Genomic DNA, 18464 nt, shown 5'->3' on the forward strand with positions numbered 1-18464 from the left:
TGGCCATTAGCTTCATTCAAGGTGTAACAATACATTCATTGACTAAACAATATTACAAACATGTTTTTCTATTTTCAGAAGTGTAGAATTGCTAAAACTGTAGTATGCCGTAACAACTCATGAGGAATCTAGTTTGAAAATCCCTTAATGGGTATTGGCTAGCTGTGAAGGAGCCAAGTCACCATTACCGATGGGCTCAAGGGCTGTTAGGGCAGATCTCGTAACAAAATAATGAATCAAATTATCCACAAATGTTTATTAGCATTCACCTAAAGCAGTTACAAGACATTTGGGAGGGTACACACAGATTCATTTGTTAAGCTAGTGGAATGCCCTTCATCAAACCCTCCCCTATCGAGCCATAAGACTCTTCCATCAACAATGTACAACCAGCTCACAACAGAGGGACTAAACCAGTTGGAGGGGGGTTTGGGATAGCCTGGTGGAACAAGCTTGATCGAACAAACGTTAAAACGCAGCGATCAGGCTGGTTCCACCAGGCTAGGGTTGGGATAGAGAGAATGGGAAAGAGGAGTGTATTTGTACATCAGGAATGGGAAGAGACCATATGAGAACAACACATGGGGAGAGATGGCGTGATCAGATCTACCACCACAGCTGTGATTGACTCTTACAAACCAGAACAAGGCAAACGGCAGCAGTAGCACCAAGACGAGCGCCGGGCGACAACTGCACCGGGCACTCACAGGGTACCGCAACACCCCCGCCAGCCACTGCACTGCCACCTCACCATCAGCACTGCATCGCACCTTAACAGCTAACCAGCAATACTCAACTGCTACACAACTGCGCCTAATGCACAAAAGATAACAAGAGAGGAGGGTTAGAATTCACAGGAAAGCAAACTTATAACAGAGAAACGGCAAGAAAAAAAAAAGATATTGTATACATACGTAATGCAAAAAAATAAAATAGCCACTGATGGCAGGTTAACCAATTACATAACACGTGACATTCAATACAATATTGGCTTATTATTGTTCCTTTTCATTTCCCTCTACACGTTACTGGTTTTGCTTAGAAAAAATGGAAAATATTTAGGGACTAGTCACTCTCCCTTTGCTAAAATCAACTCTGCAAAAGAAAAAACACCGTTAACTCAAAAAACAATCTGTCTGTAGAGAATAAAAGACTACTAAATAATTAGAAAAGCTGTAGCTACTTCACCATAAAATGTTTTATTAACAAAATTGCAACAAACCAGCACTAACAATAAGACAAAATCCAGTATTCACCTCACAAAACATGTCCTCTACTCTAGTCATGGGAGTTACATCACCTTGGTAAATATACAGTAGAGTCTTTCTGGGCAACTGAAACCAAATAAATCATTTTAGACCAAGTCGCAATAACCTTTTGGTCAGTATTCTGTGGGGCATAGAGAGGTGTCCACTGGCAGACTTATGATCTGGTTGGCGTCCGCAGAGAAGAAGTCTCCATCATATCTCACCTGGAAAGAAAAAACAAGCTGTGTTGGTGGCAGTCAAATGATACGCTGCTAGTTTGAGAACAGTTGATTGTCTAGTTGTGGCAATCTAAAGTCAAATGTACAGATGGACCATTCCATCGAGGACTTGTCGGTTTGTTTTTAAATGGCGATTTAACATGTCAATTGTCCATGTTACTGGTATAGAACTGACCCTTTCCCTTGTGGGTAGGAAATAAGTTCCCAACAGCGTCAGTCCCTGTTGGTCGTCTTCACACTCCAAGGGCCCCCAACCCAAAGCTACCTCTTAATACCACCATTTTTTGCTTATTTTTACTCAGGCATTTATTGGACAACAAACCTTGGGGTCCTCCCTCCTTCACCAGTGAGACCACAGACACAGCGGTACAGCCAGCAGAATTCTGTCTGTGGTCCTGTGAAAGTTCCGTACCTCACCACCACCTCACACCTCACCAACTGACAGCACGGACCACGCGTCGCCATTGACGACCTGCTCCATAGCAACCGCCATCGCACCCACCAACTCAGCAACAGGCAGGTCACATGGGCGGGTCGCGTCACACCACACTAACTGCTCTCACACTGCCATCTCTGCCACACCCCCACCTCTCTGTTTGACAAGAGGACCGCAGCTTGGAGGAGAGAATTCCACATTTAGGTAAACGAATGTTTGATTTTAGCACCCCGCCATAAATATAGCATCTCAAAAATAATAAGCCCATTTTATAAATATTGTAAACAATTTTAGCCTACTTTACTTCTGACCTTCCATGTAGATAAAATCCTAATGTTGGCTGATGTGTCAGTTTGATTGGATGTAAAACATTGGTAGACACCCACACACTTGAATACAAGCATTCAAGTGTACAGATATCCAGCTTTATTTCCTGACTTTACTTTTGTACCCTGCAACTGCATGTTACTTGATGTGTGCACTACTTTCTGAACTGGTTCTAAAACCTAGTTTACAATCGTACAGTTTCCCCTGCAACAACCCAGGGTCAGGATTCTGCAGTCTTGACTGGTACGCTGCAACACTGGTGACTAAACAAGACTAAAATGTCACACTCAATATCAGAGACTGTCAAGGCTGCAGAAGACTGTCCAACTGAACTTAAAACCTACCCTGTAGTCTCTCCTACACGAACCAAACCATCCTTACATATATGTGATGGTCACACCCCTTCTCCCCTTCCTTGTGTACCGTTTTAATGGCTCCGGGTTGGAGCTGTTGTTACTAGGAGTCGGTTCCGTTGTCCTCGGGGGACTTGGGCCTGCTCTTGGACGTCGACCTGGATTTGGAGCCTCTGTTGGAAGCCGGGCTGCGGGACCTGGAAGCACCGCGGGATCTCGATCGAGATGGGGACTTGCTCTTGCGGGGGGTGCGGGACTTGGAACGGGATCTAGAGTAGGAACGAGACCGGGAGCGGCTGTAGTCACGGCCACGGGAGCGGCTCCTGCTCCGGGAACGACTGCGTCTGCGCCGACGAGGGCTGGCCGAACGACTGGGGGGAGAGGAGAAACATGGACAAATCTTTACCTAGAGAAATGAACTGCAACGCGGGTTAAACAAGTCCCTATCCTTTTGCAACTCACAAACTCAACTGAAAACATGGTACCTAGCTCTTTACAAAAAGTAAACAAACTACTTCACTAGACAAAAACCCATGCAAATGCTTAACTTCCCAGCCAGTTAGCTTTAGTTTAAAGTAGGGGTCCAGTGAAAAACAATTTCAATAAAAAAAAACTCCTACCCAAATAATGTTGATGCATCCTATACTTTTATTTGTGGCCAAATCATAAAAAAAAACATCTAAAACCCCACCTCAAAATTGTATCTGAAACAAAAATGGCCATTTCCTCAGAGGATGATGTCATCCTGAGGATTAGTTAACCAATCAGCGATCTACTTGCGTTAATATTTTTAACGGCGGTATATGCCCACACCACTCCAACACACTGTCAAACAGGTAACGGCACACATTTCAGCAAATAAAACACCCAGGTCGAAATGTATTGTTTAATTAAATAATTTAGTTATGACTCAAATTGCAATCATTTTAATTGGCAGTAAGAAACTGCTAGCCATTGGCTGCTAACAGCAGAGAACTGGTAACTAAATCGCAAGCACAAACAGGGCTTGCGAAAGTAACAACAACCGAAATTGCAGTCAGGATTTATTTTTATTTTAGAGACAAACGTTACTAAACCAAAATAAATCTAGCACAGTATGTAAATGATAAGTGATTACAAAATGTATAAAAATGCTGGAAGTGAATGCTGTAATTAAACAATTAACTAAGCAAATGAGGAAAACCCCGTGTGCATTAAGGAAATAGACACCTGGCTCAAATAAATGCCATCTCTAATAAACGCCTGTTGTTTTCAGTGATTTTAGCAAATAAACGCATGGGTTACAAATGTAAGTTTTACGGTACTTAATTTTTTTTTTTTATTAACGGAAAATTACTTCATATATTTCATAAAAATGTGGAAACACTGGACTTTAATCTTGGTTAACCCATAATTAAAATGTTTAATTGCTCAACGTTTGTAACGTCGTTAGATCTGTACAACAACAGATTAGCTTTGACTGAACTTGGCCAGTTACGTCATCGTTGCTGTAGTTACAACAATTGCTAGTTTGAATACAAAATGTAAAAAAAAAAAAAAAAACATAACTGAACATCAATAACTTACCTCCTGCTCCTGCGACCGTAGCCTCCGTGCCTCCTTGGGGGTCCACCGCCGCCTCGGCGCCCGAAGTGAGAGTCTGGTGGACGGCCATAGCGAGCCATCTGGACTCGCAGTTCCCGCCCGTCAAGCAAGGCCCCGTCCATCGCGTCCATTGCGTCTTCAGCGTCGCGGTTATCGTGGAATCGCACGAAAGCGAACCCGCGGCTCTCCTTAGTGTACCGATCGCGGGGGATGTAAACGTCTCCCACCCGGCCGTACTTCTCGAAAACTCGTCGTAGTGTCTCAGGAGAGGTTCGGTAGGTGAGATTGTCCACTTTGAGCGAGGTCATACCCTCGACATCGGGCGGGGGCCTTCCGTAGCTCATCTTTGCTCCTCAATATGAAACAGCCAGACGATTAAAAAAAATAAATCGAAAACAGACAATTCGGGACTTGTTTTCTGATTAAAATCGTTATTTTTTTTGTGTGAAATTCGATGTTGTTTTGCCGATTTCCAGGTCTACCTCACACACCGTTCTCTCAACTCGTTGCACGTGAAATGGCGGCGCCAGAGCTTCCTTTTTCTGTGTGTGCGGGTTCAGTACTACTCCCAGTGCGCTACAGCGCCCCACACAGGACTGGAGTAGTACGACACTTAACGCTCACTGATCATGTCAAGGTGGAAATAGCAACATTGTTCAAGTGTATTTTACGCCTGCTACGTTAGGTTATACAAAACAAAAAACATACAGTTTGCACATTATAGGCTGCAACGTTGTAGCTATCTAGCCTACGTGGTATGTTATCAGTTTCTAATATTGTTTTCACTGTTCAGTTCAGATACAAGCCTATACTTGCCAAATTGCCTATCAATAATTATGCGTGTAGCCTACATTCTCTATTTCTGTCCAAATTTCAAAGACCCATTTTAATTTTATAGATATAATTACGCAGCTCTGCATGTCGTTGTAACAGTCACTATACATTGCATTATTAAGCCATCATCTGCTGCAGCATTGCAGTGATTCGTTCCCACATTTGGGGAAGGTCACGTTATAGCGAACCGGGAGCTGCCTGCCTGCTGAATTGTACTGCGCAAAACCCATAGTCCGGATTTGTGCCTGACGTCATGGGTAGCCACCATTAGATTCGTTCTTTGACAGTTGGAGCACCGAGAGTCCAAGCACATATAGCCATCCGCATCCCCGCACGGCCTTACAAACGGGAGAGAACAAACAGAAAAGATGTCGAGGGGACCGTTATACGGCGCTACATAGGGAGAGACCTCGTTTTCCTCCCCGAAAAGCGCTGCAGTGGAGAGGAGAATGCGTCGCTAAGTGAATGGATACATAGCTTTGCTGTTAAAGGGACGCGGTTGTTGCTTTTCTGCCTCTAAACAAACAGTGACAGTCCCACGGGGCTTTGGATAAAGCAGCAATAACAACAACTAATCCCCAGAACGAGCACAACAACTAGGCTACGTCTGATACCGGCAGGGAACCAAGGACATAAACCAAGAATAACAATGGAAACGGCAGACAATAGAGATTTTTGAGAATAGCGAATGTTTTCTTGGTATGTACGTTAATTTCAGCTTTAATTTTCTGTGGAAATGGGAGCTTTGACCAGCAGACAAAATGCAGGAGTGGAAGAGGTCGATATACCGTCCAACTCGGTGTACCGCTATCCACCGAAATCTGGTAAGTGGTGCCTGTGCCTCATAGGCGACAGCACACTCATGAATAGGACCGAACCTAGCCTGGAAACCCCACATTGAATTCTATGTCAGGCATAAATGAGTTTACCAGGATAGTTTCCTGTCATGAGTTGTACAAGCCAGATTGTTGAATATAATTATATTTTAAAGGCCCGTTGCAGTCAAAAACATGATTTTTCTTGCGTTTTATATACTTTTCCATAATATGAGGTAGGAATAATACGGTGAAATTGTGAACATGATGATATACCCTTTGTGGTGTAAGAGCTGTTTGAAAATACCTCCTGAAATTTCAACCTGTTTTGGTGGGATGGAGTTTTGGCCTTCCATGGTTAAATCACCATGTGTTAAATTCACTAATAGACCAGTAAGAAAGAGAGTTCCAAACCTCTCTGCCAATAATATCTAATTTTCAGTTTTCCCCTCCCCTCTCAGACCACTCCCCAAATTCTTGCTTGAGAAATGGCTCTTGCTAAGAAGCTCTTTTTGTTTGTTTTTGACCATTTTAGTTGAGACCAATCATAGTAAGGTACTTAATTATTACCTAGACAATATTTGACATTAAAGCGTCCACTTACATTTTTCAAATGACCGATTTAAAATCTGTTTATTTATGGCCCTGTAAATCGAACCCTGCCCTTATGCCAGGTTGAAGATACAACATGAGTGGTAACGGATGTGTGTGTGGAGGAGGGTTGATATCCAAGGACACAGAGACAGCCAGTGTAACTAGACTCCCTGCCTGCCATTCTACTGCATCTGAATCTCTGGCAGCAGGTCCTTTAGATTATGTAGAGGAGTGCGTCTGGCTGCAGGTCCTTAGATTATGTAGAGGAGTGCGTCTGGCTGCAGGTCCTTAGATTATGTAGAGGAGTGCGTCTGGCTGCAGGTCCTTAGATTATGTAGAGGAGTGTGTCTGGCTTTGTCACTGGTTATGTCAAAAAATGGCACCCTTCTTAACTGCGCTACTTCTGACCAGGGCCCATCGTTCACTATGGGTATAGGGTGCCATTCCAGACTCAAACCCTGTTTCTGGCTATCCTTATAGTGCAAAGGGAAAGGATCACTGCCGCTACCTCGCTCTCCAACTAAGGTGCATAAATTTAAGCGCAAACTGAAGAAGAGTGGCTATTCAGCAACACTTGGAGGACAATGAAATTAAATAAATTAAAATCTTTATTGTTAATACCCATCCTCCCAAATGATCTGCATTCAGTTTGGATTCTCATACGCATACTTTCATCCAGCGGCGCAAATTTGGTTTTAGAAGTGGGGGGGACATCATTTTTATAATATTTTTTAAAATCCAGCTGGATAAACACTCCAAAACAGTTTACCCGACCGCTTGGAGGCATCAACATGGTCCTAAAGCACACCTTTGCCTCCTTTTGTATCACATTCCAATGATAAAACTGGGGGGGACAATGTCCCCCCCGTCCCCAGTAAAAGTTGCGCCCCTGCTTTCACCCATCCAGTCATGACAGATCAGTCATTGCAGTTAAGAAGAGAGAATTTTTTTATTTTTTAAGAAAGTGGTATAAGACTGTGTTAGCATGCTGAGCTAAAGCCTATGAATTAGCCTAGGGAGCTAGCACAAGCCTTAAGGTCTAAGGCAAGGTGGCTCATCACTTGAGCGTTGTTCACCGAACCACTTCCATCACCGTTACTGAGTAGCTATGGCCTGGCCTGGGATCTCTACTTGGATTGCTCAGCCTCAGCTTCGCGTGTGTTTGTGTGTGTGTGTGTGTGTGTTGTGTGTGTTGTGTGTGTGTGCAGAAATACACACAGTGGGCATTCAAGGGCAGTTGATAGGCTTACATTCCCTACAGCTGATTATAATTTGAATGGTATCTGGCTGTCTGCCTTTCTATGACCCTTTCAAAACATACATTCTAATTATTTCTCCACCAGGCAGTGTCACAGAAAAGGTGTTTTGTTCCTTATCAGAATCATCTATTTATTTTTATTTCTGAGTTGAAAACACGGGTGGAAACAGCCAGAACAGCTACGTTGATTCAGACCAGCCAACCCTAGTCTGCAGTTTACCAGACATTACTTTACTGTGTAGAAAGACACTCGAGATAGAAGTTGCCCCCCCTAACCACAGATCTAAGATCAGTTACATTACCTCAAACCGTAATCTTAGCAAATAGGGGGACAAAGACATTTCCGATATAAAATCAGTGCTCAGAGGCAATGTCTACTGTACCTATTCCCTATCTGTTTCTCCCCCCCATTGGCTAAGATTAGAACCAGGGTTGGAACACCTTGTCCTAGCTCGGTGAGCTCCTTTAACTGTCCTCTGTTCAAGTAAAAGGGGAGAAACCTAATTGGGCTATAGTGTGTGTGTATTGCAATCAGGTTTGCTCACTCCCTCTTCTTGTTCCCTACAGGAAGCTACTTTGCCAACCACTTCATCATGGGCGGGGAGAAGTTTGACTCCACCCACCCCGAGGGATACCTATTCGGAGAGAACACCGACCTCAACTTCCTGGGAATGAGACCAGTGGCGGTACTGCTTCTCACACTAAACTACACTACACTAAACCTGGGTTCAAATACTATTTACTATTTAAGGTATTTAAATTACTTTCAAAGACATTTGGAAGTAAGTATTCACATATTTTTTATTTTAAAAGGCAAGTTGTTGAATATTGGAATGTATTTAGAAATACACTTGGCAATACACTCCCATGCAAATAACTCAGGTATTTGAAATCCTTGCCGTTTTTCTCTCTCGCTGTTCTTCTCTCTCTCTCTCTGTGTTTTGCTCTCTCTACATTTTAGTCATTTAGCAGAAGCTTTTATCCAGAGTGACTTACAGTAGTGAGTGCATACATTTTCGTATTGGTCTCCCATGAGGAGAATCAAACCCACAACCCTGGCATTGCAAGCACCATGCTCTACCAACCGAGCCACACAGGATATCTATCTCTGTCTCTCTATTTCTCTGTCTCCCTGTCTCTCTCAAATTCCGTTATATAAGCCATCCTGCCCTCTCTAAGCAGATGGCAATATAGAGCCACATCTCTCTTCCCCACTCACTACATCTCTCTCCTCTCTCCCAGAGTTGTTAACTGTGATCTGCAGCACAGGTCTAGTGCATTTGAAATGAAATTGACCCCTACTCTGGATTTGTACAGCTGTGTGTGTGTGTACGTGCGTGCGACTGGAAGTACACAGGCCTGTGATGTTGGGGATTTAGACAGCAGCTTACTGCTGTAATTATGGTTGGAAAAGGATAGTATATTACTGGAAACTTTCAAAGTTTACCAGTAAACTACCAGAATTTTGCTATCTTTCAAGGATTTGAAGTAATCTCACAAGACATGTAGTGACCCTTTTGGGTATTTTAGATTATCACAGATATCTGTAATTATCTCTGGCCCTCTGTGTGGCCTTATCACATGTCAATTATATCACATCATTAAATAACATCATTTAAAAATAAACAAATAGAATGACAAAGCTTTAAAACATGATCTTAAATATAAACCATAAAGTTAATGAATACCATTGGTGTTTAATATGAGCATTTCAGCATAATATCCTTTTTTTACGCACTTTTATTTGACTAAAACAAGATGTATTTGTTATCAATGTTTTGTGGTCAAACTGGTGGCAGTTGTGAATAAAAGTCAATAGTTGGAAGAAGTTGAAGAGTTAATTGAAAATAATGCCATTGTTGATGTTTTTTTCATTAATTAGGCTCTTTTCTCTTGAACCATATGGTCTATCTACTAGAAAGTCATGGACAATATGGACACATACAGTTGAAGTCTGAAGTTTACATACACCTTAGCCAAATACATTTAAACTCAGTTTTTCACAATTCCTGACATTTAATCCTAGTAAAAAGTCCCTGTCTTAGGTCAGTTAGGATCACCATTTTATTTTAAGCATGTGAAATGTTAGAATAATAGTAGAGAGAATGATTTATTTCAGCTTTTATTTCTTTCATCACATTCCCAGTGGGTCAGAAGTTTACATACACTCAATTAGTATTTAGTAGCATTGCCTTTAAATTGTTTAACTTGGGTCAAATGTTTCTGGTAGCCTTCCACAAGCTACCCACAATAAGTTGGGTAATTTTGGCCCATTCCTCCTGACAGAGTTGGTGTAACTGAGTCAGGTTTGTAGGCCTCCTTGCTATATATATATATATATATATATATCTCGATGATCATTAAGGCCAAACAGTTCTATTTTTGTTTCATCAGACCAGAGGACATTTCTCCAAAAAGTACGGTCTTTGTCCCCATGTGCAGTTGCAAACCGTAGTCTGCCTTTTTTTGGCGGTTTTGAAGCAGTGGCTTCTTCGTTGCTGAGCGGCCTTTCAGGTTATGTCGATATGGGACTCGTTTTACTGTGGATATAGATACTTTTGTGCCTGTTTCCTCCAGCATCTTCACAAGGTGATATTAAAATGGCGGCGGAAGAAATGGTCAGCATTTTTACGGGCGCCCAACCAATTGTGCTATTATGTGTTTTTTTTCACGTTATTTGTAACTTATTTTGTACATAATGTTTCTGCCACCGTATCTTACGGCAAAAAAGAGCTTCTGGATATCAGGACAGTGATCACTCACCTCGGATTAGACAAATATTTTTTTCTACAACAAGGAGGACGCACAGGACATTCTCCAAACACCCGACAGGGCCGACACCCCCGTTATTTGCAAGAGGAAGCGACGCAGGTACAGAGGACAAAGAGCCAGATGCCTCGCCAGGACCCGGAGAAGGCGAGTGGGAAAGCTGCTGTTACCGTCAATACTACTCGCCAACGTGCAAGTTTATTGGACAATAAATTAGACGAGGTACGATCACGAATATCCTACCAACGGGACATCAAAAACTAATTTCCTATGTTTCACAAAATCGATGTTTCACAGAATCATGGATATTCAGATAGCGGGATATACGCTGCACCGGCAAGATAGAACAGCACACTCCGGTAAGACGGGGGGGGGGCAGCGGTCTGTGCATATTTGTAAACAACAGCTGGTGCACAAAATCTAAGGAAGTCTAGATTTTGCTCGCCTGAATTAGAGTATATTGTGATAAATTGCAGGCCACACTACTTGCCTAGAGAGTTTTCAGCTATACTTTCCTGGCTGTTTATTTACCACCACAGACAGATGCTGGCACTAAGACCACACTCAGTCAGCTGTATAGGGAAATAAGCAAACAGGAAACCACTCACCCAGAGGCGGCACTCCTTGTGGCCGGAGACTTTAATTCAGGGAAACTTAAATCAGTTCTAGCAAATTTCTATCAATATGTTAAATGTGCAACCAGAGGGAAAACAATTCTACATCACCAGTACTCCACACACAGAGACGCGTACAAAGCTCTCCCTTGCCCTCCATTTTGTAAATCCGACCACAACTCTATCCTCCTGATTCCTGCTTACAAGCAAAAATTAAAGCAGGAAGCACCAGTGACTCGATCTATAAAAAAGTGGTCAGATGAAGCAGATGCTACACTACAGGACTGTTTTGCTATCACAGACTGGAACATGATTCTTCCGATGGCATTGAGGAGTACACCACATCAGTCACTGGCTTTATCAATAAGTGCATCGAGAACGTCGTCCCAACCAGAAGCCATGGATTACAGGCAACATTCGCACTGAGCTAAAGGGTAGAGCTGCCGCTTTCAAGGTGCGGGACTCTAATCCGGAAGCTTACAAGAAATCCTGCTATGCCCTGTGACGAACCATCAAACAGGCAAAACGTCAATACAGGGCTAAGATTGAATCACACTACACGGGCTCCCACGCTCGTCTTACGTGGCAGGGCTTGCAAACTATTACAGACTACAAAGGGAAGCACAGCCGTGAGCTGCCCAGTGACACGAGCCTACCAGACGAGCTAAATCACTTCTATGCTCACTTCGAGGCAAGCAACACTGAGGCATGCATGAGAGCATCAGCTGTTCCGGACGACTGTGTGATCACGCTCTCCATAGCCGACGTGAGTAAGACCTTTTAAACAGGTCAACATACACAAGGCTGCGGAGACAGACGGATTACCAGGATGTGTGCTCCGGGCATGTGCTGACCAACTGGCAGGTGTCTTCACTGACATTTTCAACATGTCCCTGATTGAGTTTGTAATACCAATATGTTTCAAGCAGACCACCATAATCCCTGTGCCCAAGAACACAAAGGCAACCTGCCTAAATGACTACAGACCCGTAGCACTCGCGTCCGTAGCCATGAAGTGCTTTGAAAGGCTGTTAATGGCTCACATCAACACCATTATCCCAGAAACCCTAGACCCACTCCGATTTGCATACCGTCCAAACAGATCCACAGATGATGCAATCTCTATTGCCCTCCACACTGCCCTTTCACACATGGACAAAAGGAACACCTATGTGAGAATGCTATTCATTGACTACAGCTCAGCGTTCAACACCATAGTACCCTCAAAGCTCATCACTAAGCTAAGGATCCTAGGACATAACACCTCCCTCTGCAACTGGATCCTGAACTTCCTGACGGGCCGCCATCAGGTGGTGAGGGTAGGTAGCAACACATCTTCCACGCTGATCCTCAACACTGGAGCTCCCCAGGGGTGCATGCTCAGTCCCCTCCTGTACTCCCTGTTCACCCACAACTACATGGCCAGGCACGACTCCAACACCATCATTAAGTTTGCAGACGACACAACAGTGGTGGCCTGATCACCGACAATGATGAGACAGCCTATAGGGAGGAGGTCAGAGACCTGGCTGGGTGGTGCCAGAATAACAACCTCTCCCTCAACGTAACCAAGACTAAGGAGATGATTGTGGACTACAGGAAAAGGAGGACCGAGCACGCCCCATTCTCATCGACGGGGCTGTAGTGGAGCAGGTTGAGAGCTTGAAGTTCCTTGGTGTCCACATCAACAACAAACTAGAATGGTCCAAACACACCAAGACAGTCGTGAAGAGGGCACGACAAAGCCTATTCCCCCTCAGGAGACTGAAACGATTTGGCATGGGTCCTGAGATCCTCAAAAAGTTCTACAGCTGCAACATTGAGAGCATCCTGACTGGTTGCATCACTGCCTGGTACGGCAATTGCTCGGCCTCCGACCGCAAGGCACTACAGAGGGTAGTGTGTACGGCCCAGTACATCACTGGGGCTAAGCTTCCTGCCATCCAGGACCTCTACACCAGGCGGTGTCAGAGGAAGGCCCTAAAAATTGTCAAAGACCCCAGCCACCCCAGTCATAGACTGTTCTCTTTACTACCGCATGGCAAGCGGTACCGGAGTGCCAAGTCTAGGACAAAAAGGCTTCTCAACTGTTTTTACCTCCAAGCCATAAGACTCCTGAACAGGTAATCAAATGGCTACCCGGACTATTTGCATTGTGTGCCCCCCCCCCCCCAACCCCCCCTAACCCCTCTTTTACGCTGCTGCTACTCTCTGTTTGTCATATATGCATAGTCACTTTATCTATACATTCATGTACATACTACATCCTGCACATTGGCTAACCAGGCCATCTGCATTTTGTCCCACCACCCGCCAACCCCTCTTTTATGCTACTGCTACTCTCTGTTCATCATATATGCATAGTCACTTTAACCATACCTACATGTACATACTACCTCAATCAGCCTGACTAACCGGTGTCTGTATGTAGCCTCGCTACTTTTATAGCCTCGCTACTGTATATAGCCTGTCTTTTTACTGTTGTTTTATTTCTTTACTTACCTATTGTTCACCGAATAGCTTTTTTGCACTGTTGGTTAGAGCCTGTAAGTAAGCATTTCACTGTAAGGTCTACAACTGTTGTATTCGGCGCACGTGAAAAATAAACTTTGATTTGAAGGTCCTTTGCTGTTGTTCTGGGATTGATTTGCACTTTCGCACCAAAGTACGTTCATCTCTAGGGGACAGAACGCGTCTCCTTCCTGAGCGGTATGACGGCTGCGTGGTACCATTGTGTTTATACTTGCGTACTATTGTTTGTACAGATGAACGTGGTACCTTCAGGCATTTGGAAATTGCTCCCAAGGATGAACCAGACTTGTGGAGGTCTACAATTTGTTTTCTGAGGTATTTGCTCATTTCTTTTGATTTTCCCATGATATCAAGCAAAGTGGCACTGAGTTTGAAGGTAGGCCTTGAAATACATCCACAGGTACACCTCCAATTGACTCAAATGATGTCAATTAGCCTATCGAAGCTTCTAAAGCCATGACATAATTTTCTGGAATTTTCCAAGCTGTTTAAAGGCACAGTCAACTTAGTGTATGTAAACGTCTGACCTACTGGAATTGTGATACAGTGAATTACAAGTGAAACAATCTTTCTGTAAACAATTATTTAAAAAATGACTTGTGTCATAAACAAAGTAGATGTCCTAACAGACTTGCCAAAACTGTAGTTTGATAACAAGAAATTTGTGGAGTGGTTGAAAAACGAGTTTTAATGACTCCAACCTAAGTGTATGTAAACTTCCGACTTCAACTGTACATAACAAATGAGTACTATATATTAATACCTTTTTTAAAGTTATTAAAGTATAAATTACCAAATTTACGATAGATTGCCACACATTTTCTGTTTAATTACCAAAATTACTGAAGATTCCGGTAACTTTGGTAAATTACTGGTAGCTTTGCAACCCTACCTGTAAAACAGAGTCACATTAAGACTATACAGAGGAAGAGGGGAGTGTGTGCTTGCATGTTCAGATCCCATAGCAGAACTCTACTGGTGTGTGTTTTTGAATGGGGCGGTATTCCGTATTATAACACATCTGGCCCCAGCAGGAGCCTTTCCTGGAAACCACACACACACACACACACACACACACACACACACACACACACACTCACACCTCCCCCCAGAAGAGCGGTGTAGCGGTATCCAACCACATCCTCCCTCCTTACTGGATGGCATGTTCCATAAAGGTTGTTCTATACACATTTTACAGTACATTCAGTCTTTTAGCAGACACTTATTACATTTACATTTAGTCATTTAGCAGACACTTATTACATTTACATTCAGTCATTTAGCAGACACTTATTACATTTACATTCAGTCATTTAGCAGACACTTATCCAGAATGACTTACAAAAAGTGCATTCATCTAAAATAAGTAAACAACTGCAGATCAAGGTCACTAAACCTGTTTTCTAAAATGGCACGTTATCAGCCTGATCGTGCCAGGACGAATAAAGGAGTACAAACCACACCTTCAACATAATCCATTTGAGATAGTTTAATATAGGAAAGGTTACAAGGTATGAATGTAGAATGATGTTATTCAGAATAAATTTGAGCTTGGAATGAGGTTGGATGATTGTTAGATGGCTGTAGAATGGAAGAGTCTTGAAAGGTGTCGTCAGAGATGGTGTTGCAAGATGGAGAGGAAAACTGGATGATTTAAGTGATGTTCGGGATGGTTGAGGCATCGTGATGGTTGACGGAGCTTGATGGCTCAGGATGTTTGGTGGCGCTTAATGTTTGGTGCAGGTTGATGGTTGGGGGAGGATGATGTTTAGTGCAGGTTGATGGTTGGGGGAGGATGATGTTTGGTGCAGGTTGATGGTTCAGGGAGGATGATGTTTAGTGCAGGTTGATGGTTGGGGGAGGATGATGTTTAGTGCAGGTTGATGGTTGGGGGAGGATGATGGTTGGTGGAGTGCAGGTTGATGGTTGGTGGAGGTTGATGGTTGGGGAGGATGTTGCTTGGTCGTTGCATGGATCGGGAAGAGGAGATGAAGACTGAGTGTTGGGGTGGGAGTCCTGGTGGTCTCTGCTTCTCAGCACAGAGTTAATCCCCATTATGGACCCTGAAAAATAGGGAGAAGGGCAGAGGAAAAGGGAGGAGACGGGTGGTGGAGGGATGATGGCTGACGGGTGGTGGAGGGATGAGAAATACAACAACAGATTAGGATAACAGGATCTGGATACTATAGACGCAGCCGTTCACTGGCGAGGAGATTGTTTGATTGTTGAGAGGGGAGGAGATTTAATTTGCTACAGGTGTCGTCTTTCCTCACAAACTTAGTTACTGACACAAACATCATAATGTCAGTAAATAGTTAAGCGTTGGACATTTTGTATTTTTGACCCACTCAACTCTCTTCTTACACAGTCAGCAACAAAAACACAGTACACTGGAAAGACGCTCAGATTGTGCAAAGTCCAGTAATAAACGTGGGGAAAGAAAATGTATCCATTGTTTTATTAAGTAGGTGAAATATCCAGGACAATGCTTTGCGCTAACCCACCTGATTCAACTGATCAAGGGCTTGGTGATTAGTTGATCAGATCATGTGACGCTTTTGTCATTGTTATTGATGTGACCTTTTTGTGATTGGTTCCTTTACAGTTTCCCTATGCGGCACCGCCTCCTCAGGAGCCAGTAAAGACACTACGAAGCCTTATAAACATCCGTAAAGATACGCTGAGGCTCGTACGGTGAGTATCTCTCACACAATTTACTTCTAGTTTATATCCCCTTCATTATTATTTTACTTATGGTTACAGATGTAAGATCTTAATTGCATCACCCTTTTGTTGCTGAGAATTTTACTGTACAGCAGGAAATGCAAACTTGTAGTGTGTTCGAGGTTTAAAAAGGCTTCTAAAGTTTGTAATTTCCACTTTTAAAATGTCAGACTTGATTTTCTCAAAGGAAAATGTATCAACCCCTACAAAAAAGGTCCATTAATTATAATCCACTGTCACGGGCAGATAAATCACTGGAGGATGAGTCAGGCGCAGGAGACTGAGTTCCGTTTGAACAAACGTAATTTAATACTGCCAAGGGGCAAAATCCACATATAAGGCAGGTTGCACAAAAGTCAAATGACGAGAGGAAAGCTCCACTCTAAAAGACAGACGGGGTGCAGCCCGCAACCCTAATGCCTAAACGATACGTAGCAAATGCAACTACGTTAAATAATTACAACCCCTACCACACGTAACATAGAACAATCCCGCACGAATCCTGACTAAACACAGACGAACTAAATACCCCCCCACTAATGACAAACAAGACACAGGTGCAACCAAAAAACAGACATGACTAACAGACACTGAAACATAGATCGGTGGCAGCTAGTAGGCCGGCGACGACGACCGCCGAGCACCGCCCGACCGAGGAGAGGCGCCACCTTCTGTGGACGTTGTGACATCCACATAATAATTCAGGATTCTTTCCCTCCTGTCTCAAACCGGCTCAAATTAAAATCCTACATCTGTAGTCTGTTTTATTGCAATAGTCCAACATCTCAACTTCTCCCCCCAGAACCAAATAGCTAGCCGGAGGCTTTCACAAGCCTTGGTTGTGGGTTGCCGAGCTTACTCCCTATACTGTTACTACATTATTGTAACGGTGTGTAGATGACGCTAGCTGTGTTTCTGCATGCTGGCAGGTGTAGTGAGGACCTGAAACTGCCAGGGGAGGACGTGGCAGGGAAAAGCAAAGCCTGTTACAACATAGAGTTCACCTTCGACGCTGACACACAGGTGGCCATCACAATCTACTATCAAGCTATAGAGGAGTTCCACAATGGAGTGCCTATGTAAGTGTGTGTGTGTGTGTGTGTGTGTGTGTGTGTGTGTGTGTGTGTGTGTGTGTGTGTGTGTGTGTGTGTGTGTGTGTGTGTTTATCTCCCTAACTCTCTGCATCTCTCCTATAGCTACATTCCCCAGGACAGCTCTCTCCAGTCAGAGACGGTGCACTTTAAGAGAGGAGTCTGTCAGCAGTTCTGTCTGCCCTCCCACTCCATCAATTTGTCAGAGTGGGCCGATGAGGAGGTATGGTCTGTGTGTGTGTTTATGCATATTACTAACGAAGTATGTGTGTTTTCAGTGTATAACCTCTCTTTATCTCACCCTCTTTTCCACCACCCCCTCTCTCTGTCTCGCTCTCTCTCTCTCTCTCTCTCCCCCTCTTTCTAGTTGCTGTTTGACATGGATAAGGATGTGTTTCCCATGGTCGTTCAAGCAACAGTAGACGAGGGGGAAGATCACATGGGTCACTCCCATGTCCTCCTGGCCACCTTTGAGAAGGTAAGGAGCTTTAAGTCTGATGTGCTGTAGGATTGTAAGTAAAGTGTTACATTTACAACGTGTTGAAGTATGTTAACTTTTACTCATTAGGTATCTTAATGTTTGTCTGACATGTTTTGAAATGTTTGACTCTTAAAAGTATCCCCCTGGGCACAAACTGGTTGAATCAATGTTGTTTCCACATCATTTCAACAACAAAAATCTATATGATAACATTGAATCAAGGTGGAAAACTGATTTCAGTCATCAGCGTATGTTTGTCTTTTTTTTTATCCAACTTTTAAGCTAAATCCAATGACATGCTTCAAATGTTTGTTGATTTCACATTGAATTCACGTTAGTTGTCAACTCAATCAAATGTAAAAACTCGATGTTGAATTGCCGTCTGTGTCCAGTGGGATTGGATTGTTGTAAGCGTCAGCTAAGTATTTACTGTTTGTTCCACAGCACATGGATGGGAGCTACTGTGTCAAACCTCTGAAACAGAAACAAGTGGTGAGTATGTTTCCACCAAGTCCTTTTCATCTCGCTCTCTTCTCTCTCTCGCTCTCTTCTCTCTCTCTCTGTCT

General features: G+C 43.4%; 2 protein-coding genes across 13 annotated transcripts in view; one reads left to right on the forward strand and one right to left on the reverse strand.

Annotated features, from left to right (window-relative positions):
• Nucleotides 1–241: 241 nt before the first annotated feature.
• Nucleotides 242–4747, reverse strand: LOC115201663 (serine/arginine-rich splicing factor 2). Of its 5 annotated transcripts, none has more exons than XR_003879784.1 (3): nucleotides 4169–4747; nucleotides 1899–2973; nucleotides 242–1471 (listed from the first exon to the last, which is right to left on the reverse strand). XR_003879784.1 is itself a non-coding variant. In XM_029765477.1 (3 exons), the coding sequence occupies exons 1-2, from the start codon at nucleotides 4528–4530 to the stop codon at nucleotides 2706–2708; spliced, it is 630 nt and encodes a 209-aa protein (XP_029621337.1). In that variant the 5' UTR covers nucleotides 4531–4747; the 3' UTR covers nucleotides 242–2100; nucleotides 2673–2705. The 5 variants fall into 5 exon arrangements, 3 of the variants coding, with proteins under 3 accessions (XP_029621337.1, XP_029621336.1, XP_029621335.1); XR_003879785.1 differs by having other exon boundaries at nucleotides 242–813; nucleotides 1375–2973; XM_029765477.1 differs by having other exon boundaries at nucleotides 242–2100; nucleotides 2673–2973.
• A 345-nt stretch (nucleotides 4748–5092) lies between these two features.
• The window catches only part of LOC115201661 (E3 ubiquitin ligase RNF157), a 33710-nt gene continuing 20338 nt past the window's right edge, over nucleotides 5093–18464 (forward strand). For 4 of the 8 annotated variants that reach the window (XM_029765469.1, XM_029765468.1, XM_029765472.1 and 1 more), the window contains exons 1-7: nucleotides 5094–5844; nucleotides 8255–8373; nucleotides 16208–16296; nucleotides 17256–17405; nucleotides 17523–17640; nucleotides 17785–17895; nucleotides 18343–18390. In XM_029765469.1, the coding sequence (XP_029621329.1) occupies nucleotides 5757–5844; nucleotides 8255–8373; nucleotides 16208–16296; nucleotides 17256–17405; nucleotides 17523–17640; nucleotides 17785–17895; nucleotides 18343–18390 (723 nt within the window). In that variant the 5' untranslated portion in view covers nucleotides 5094–5756. Of the gene's footprint in view, nucleotides 5845–8254; nucleotides 8374–16207; nucleotides 16297–17255; nucleotides 17406–17522; nucleotides 17641–17784; nucleotides 17896–18342; nucleotides 18391–18464 lie in introns of all 8 variants that reach the window. The other 4 variants (XM_029765473.1, XM_029765471.1, XM_029765467.1 and 1 more) reach the window with 4 other exon arrangements.

This window comes from Salmo trutta, chromosome 10 (genome assembly GCF_901001165.1).
Source record: "Salmo trutta chromosome 10, fSalTru1.1, whole genome shotgun sequence".
Classification (NCBI taxonomy): domain Eukaryota; kingdom Metazoa; phylum Chordata; class Actinopteri; order Salmoniformes; family Salmonidae; genus Salmo; species Salmo trutta.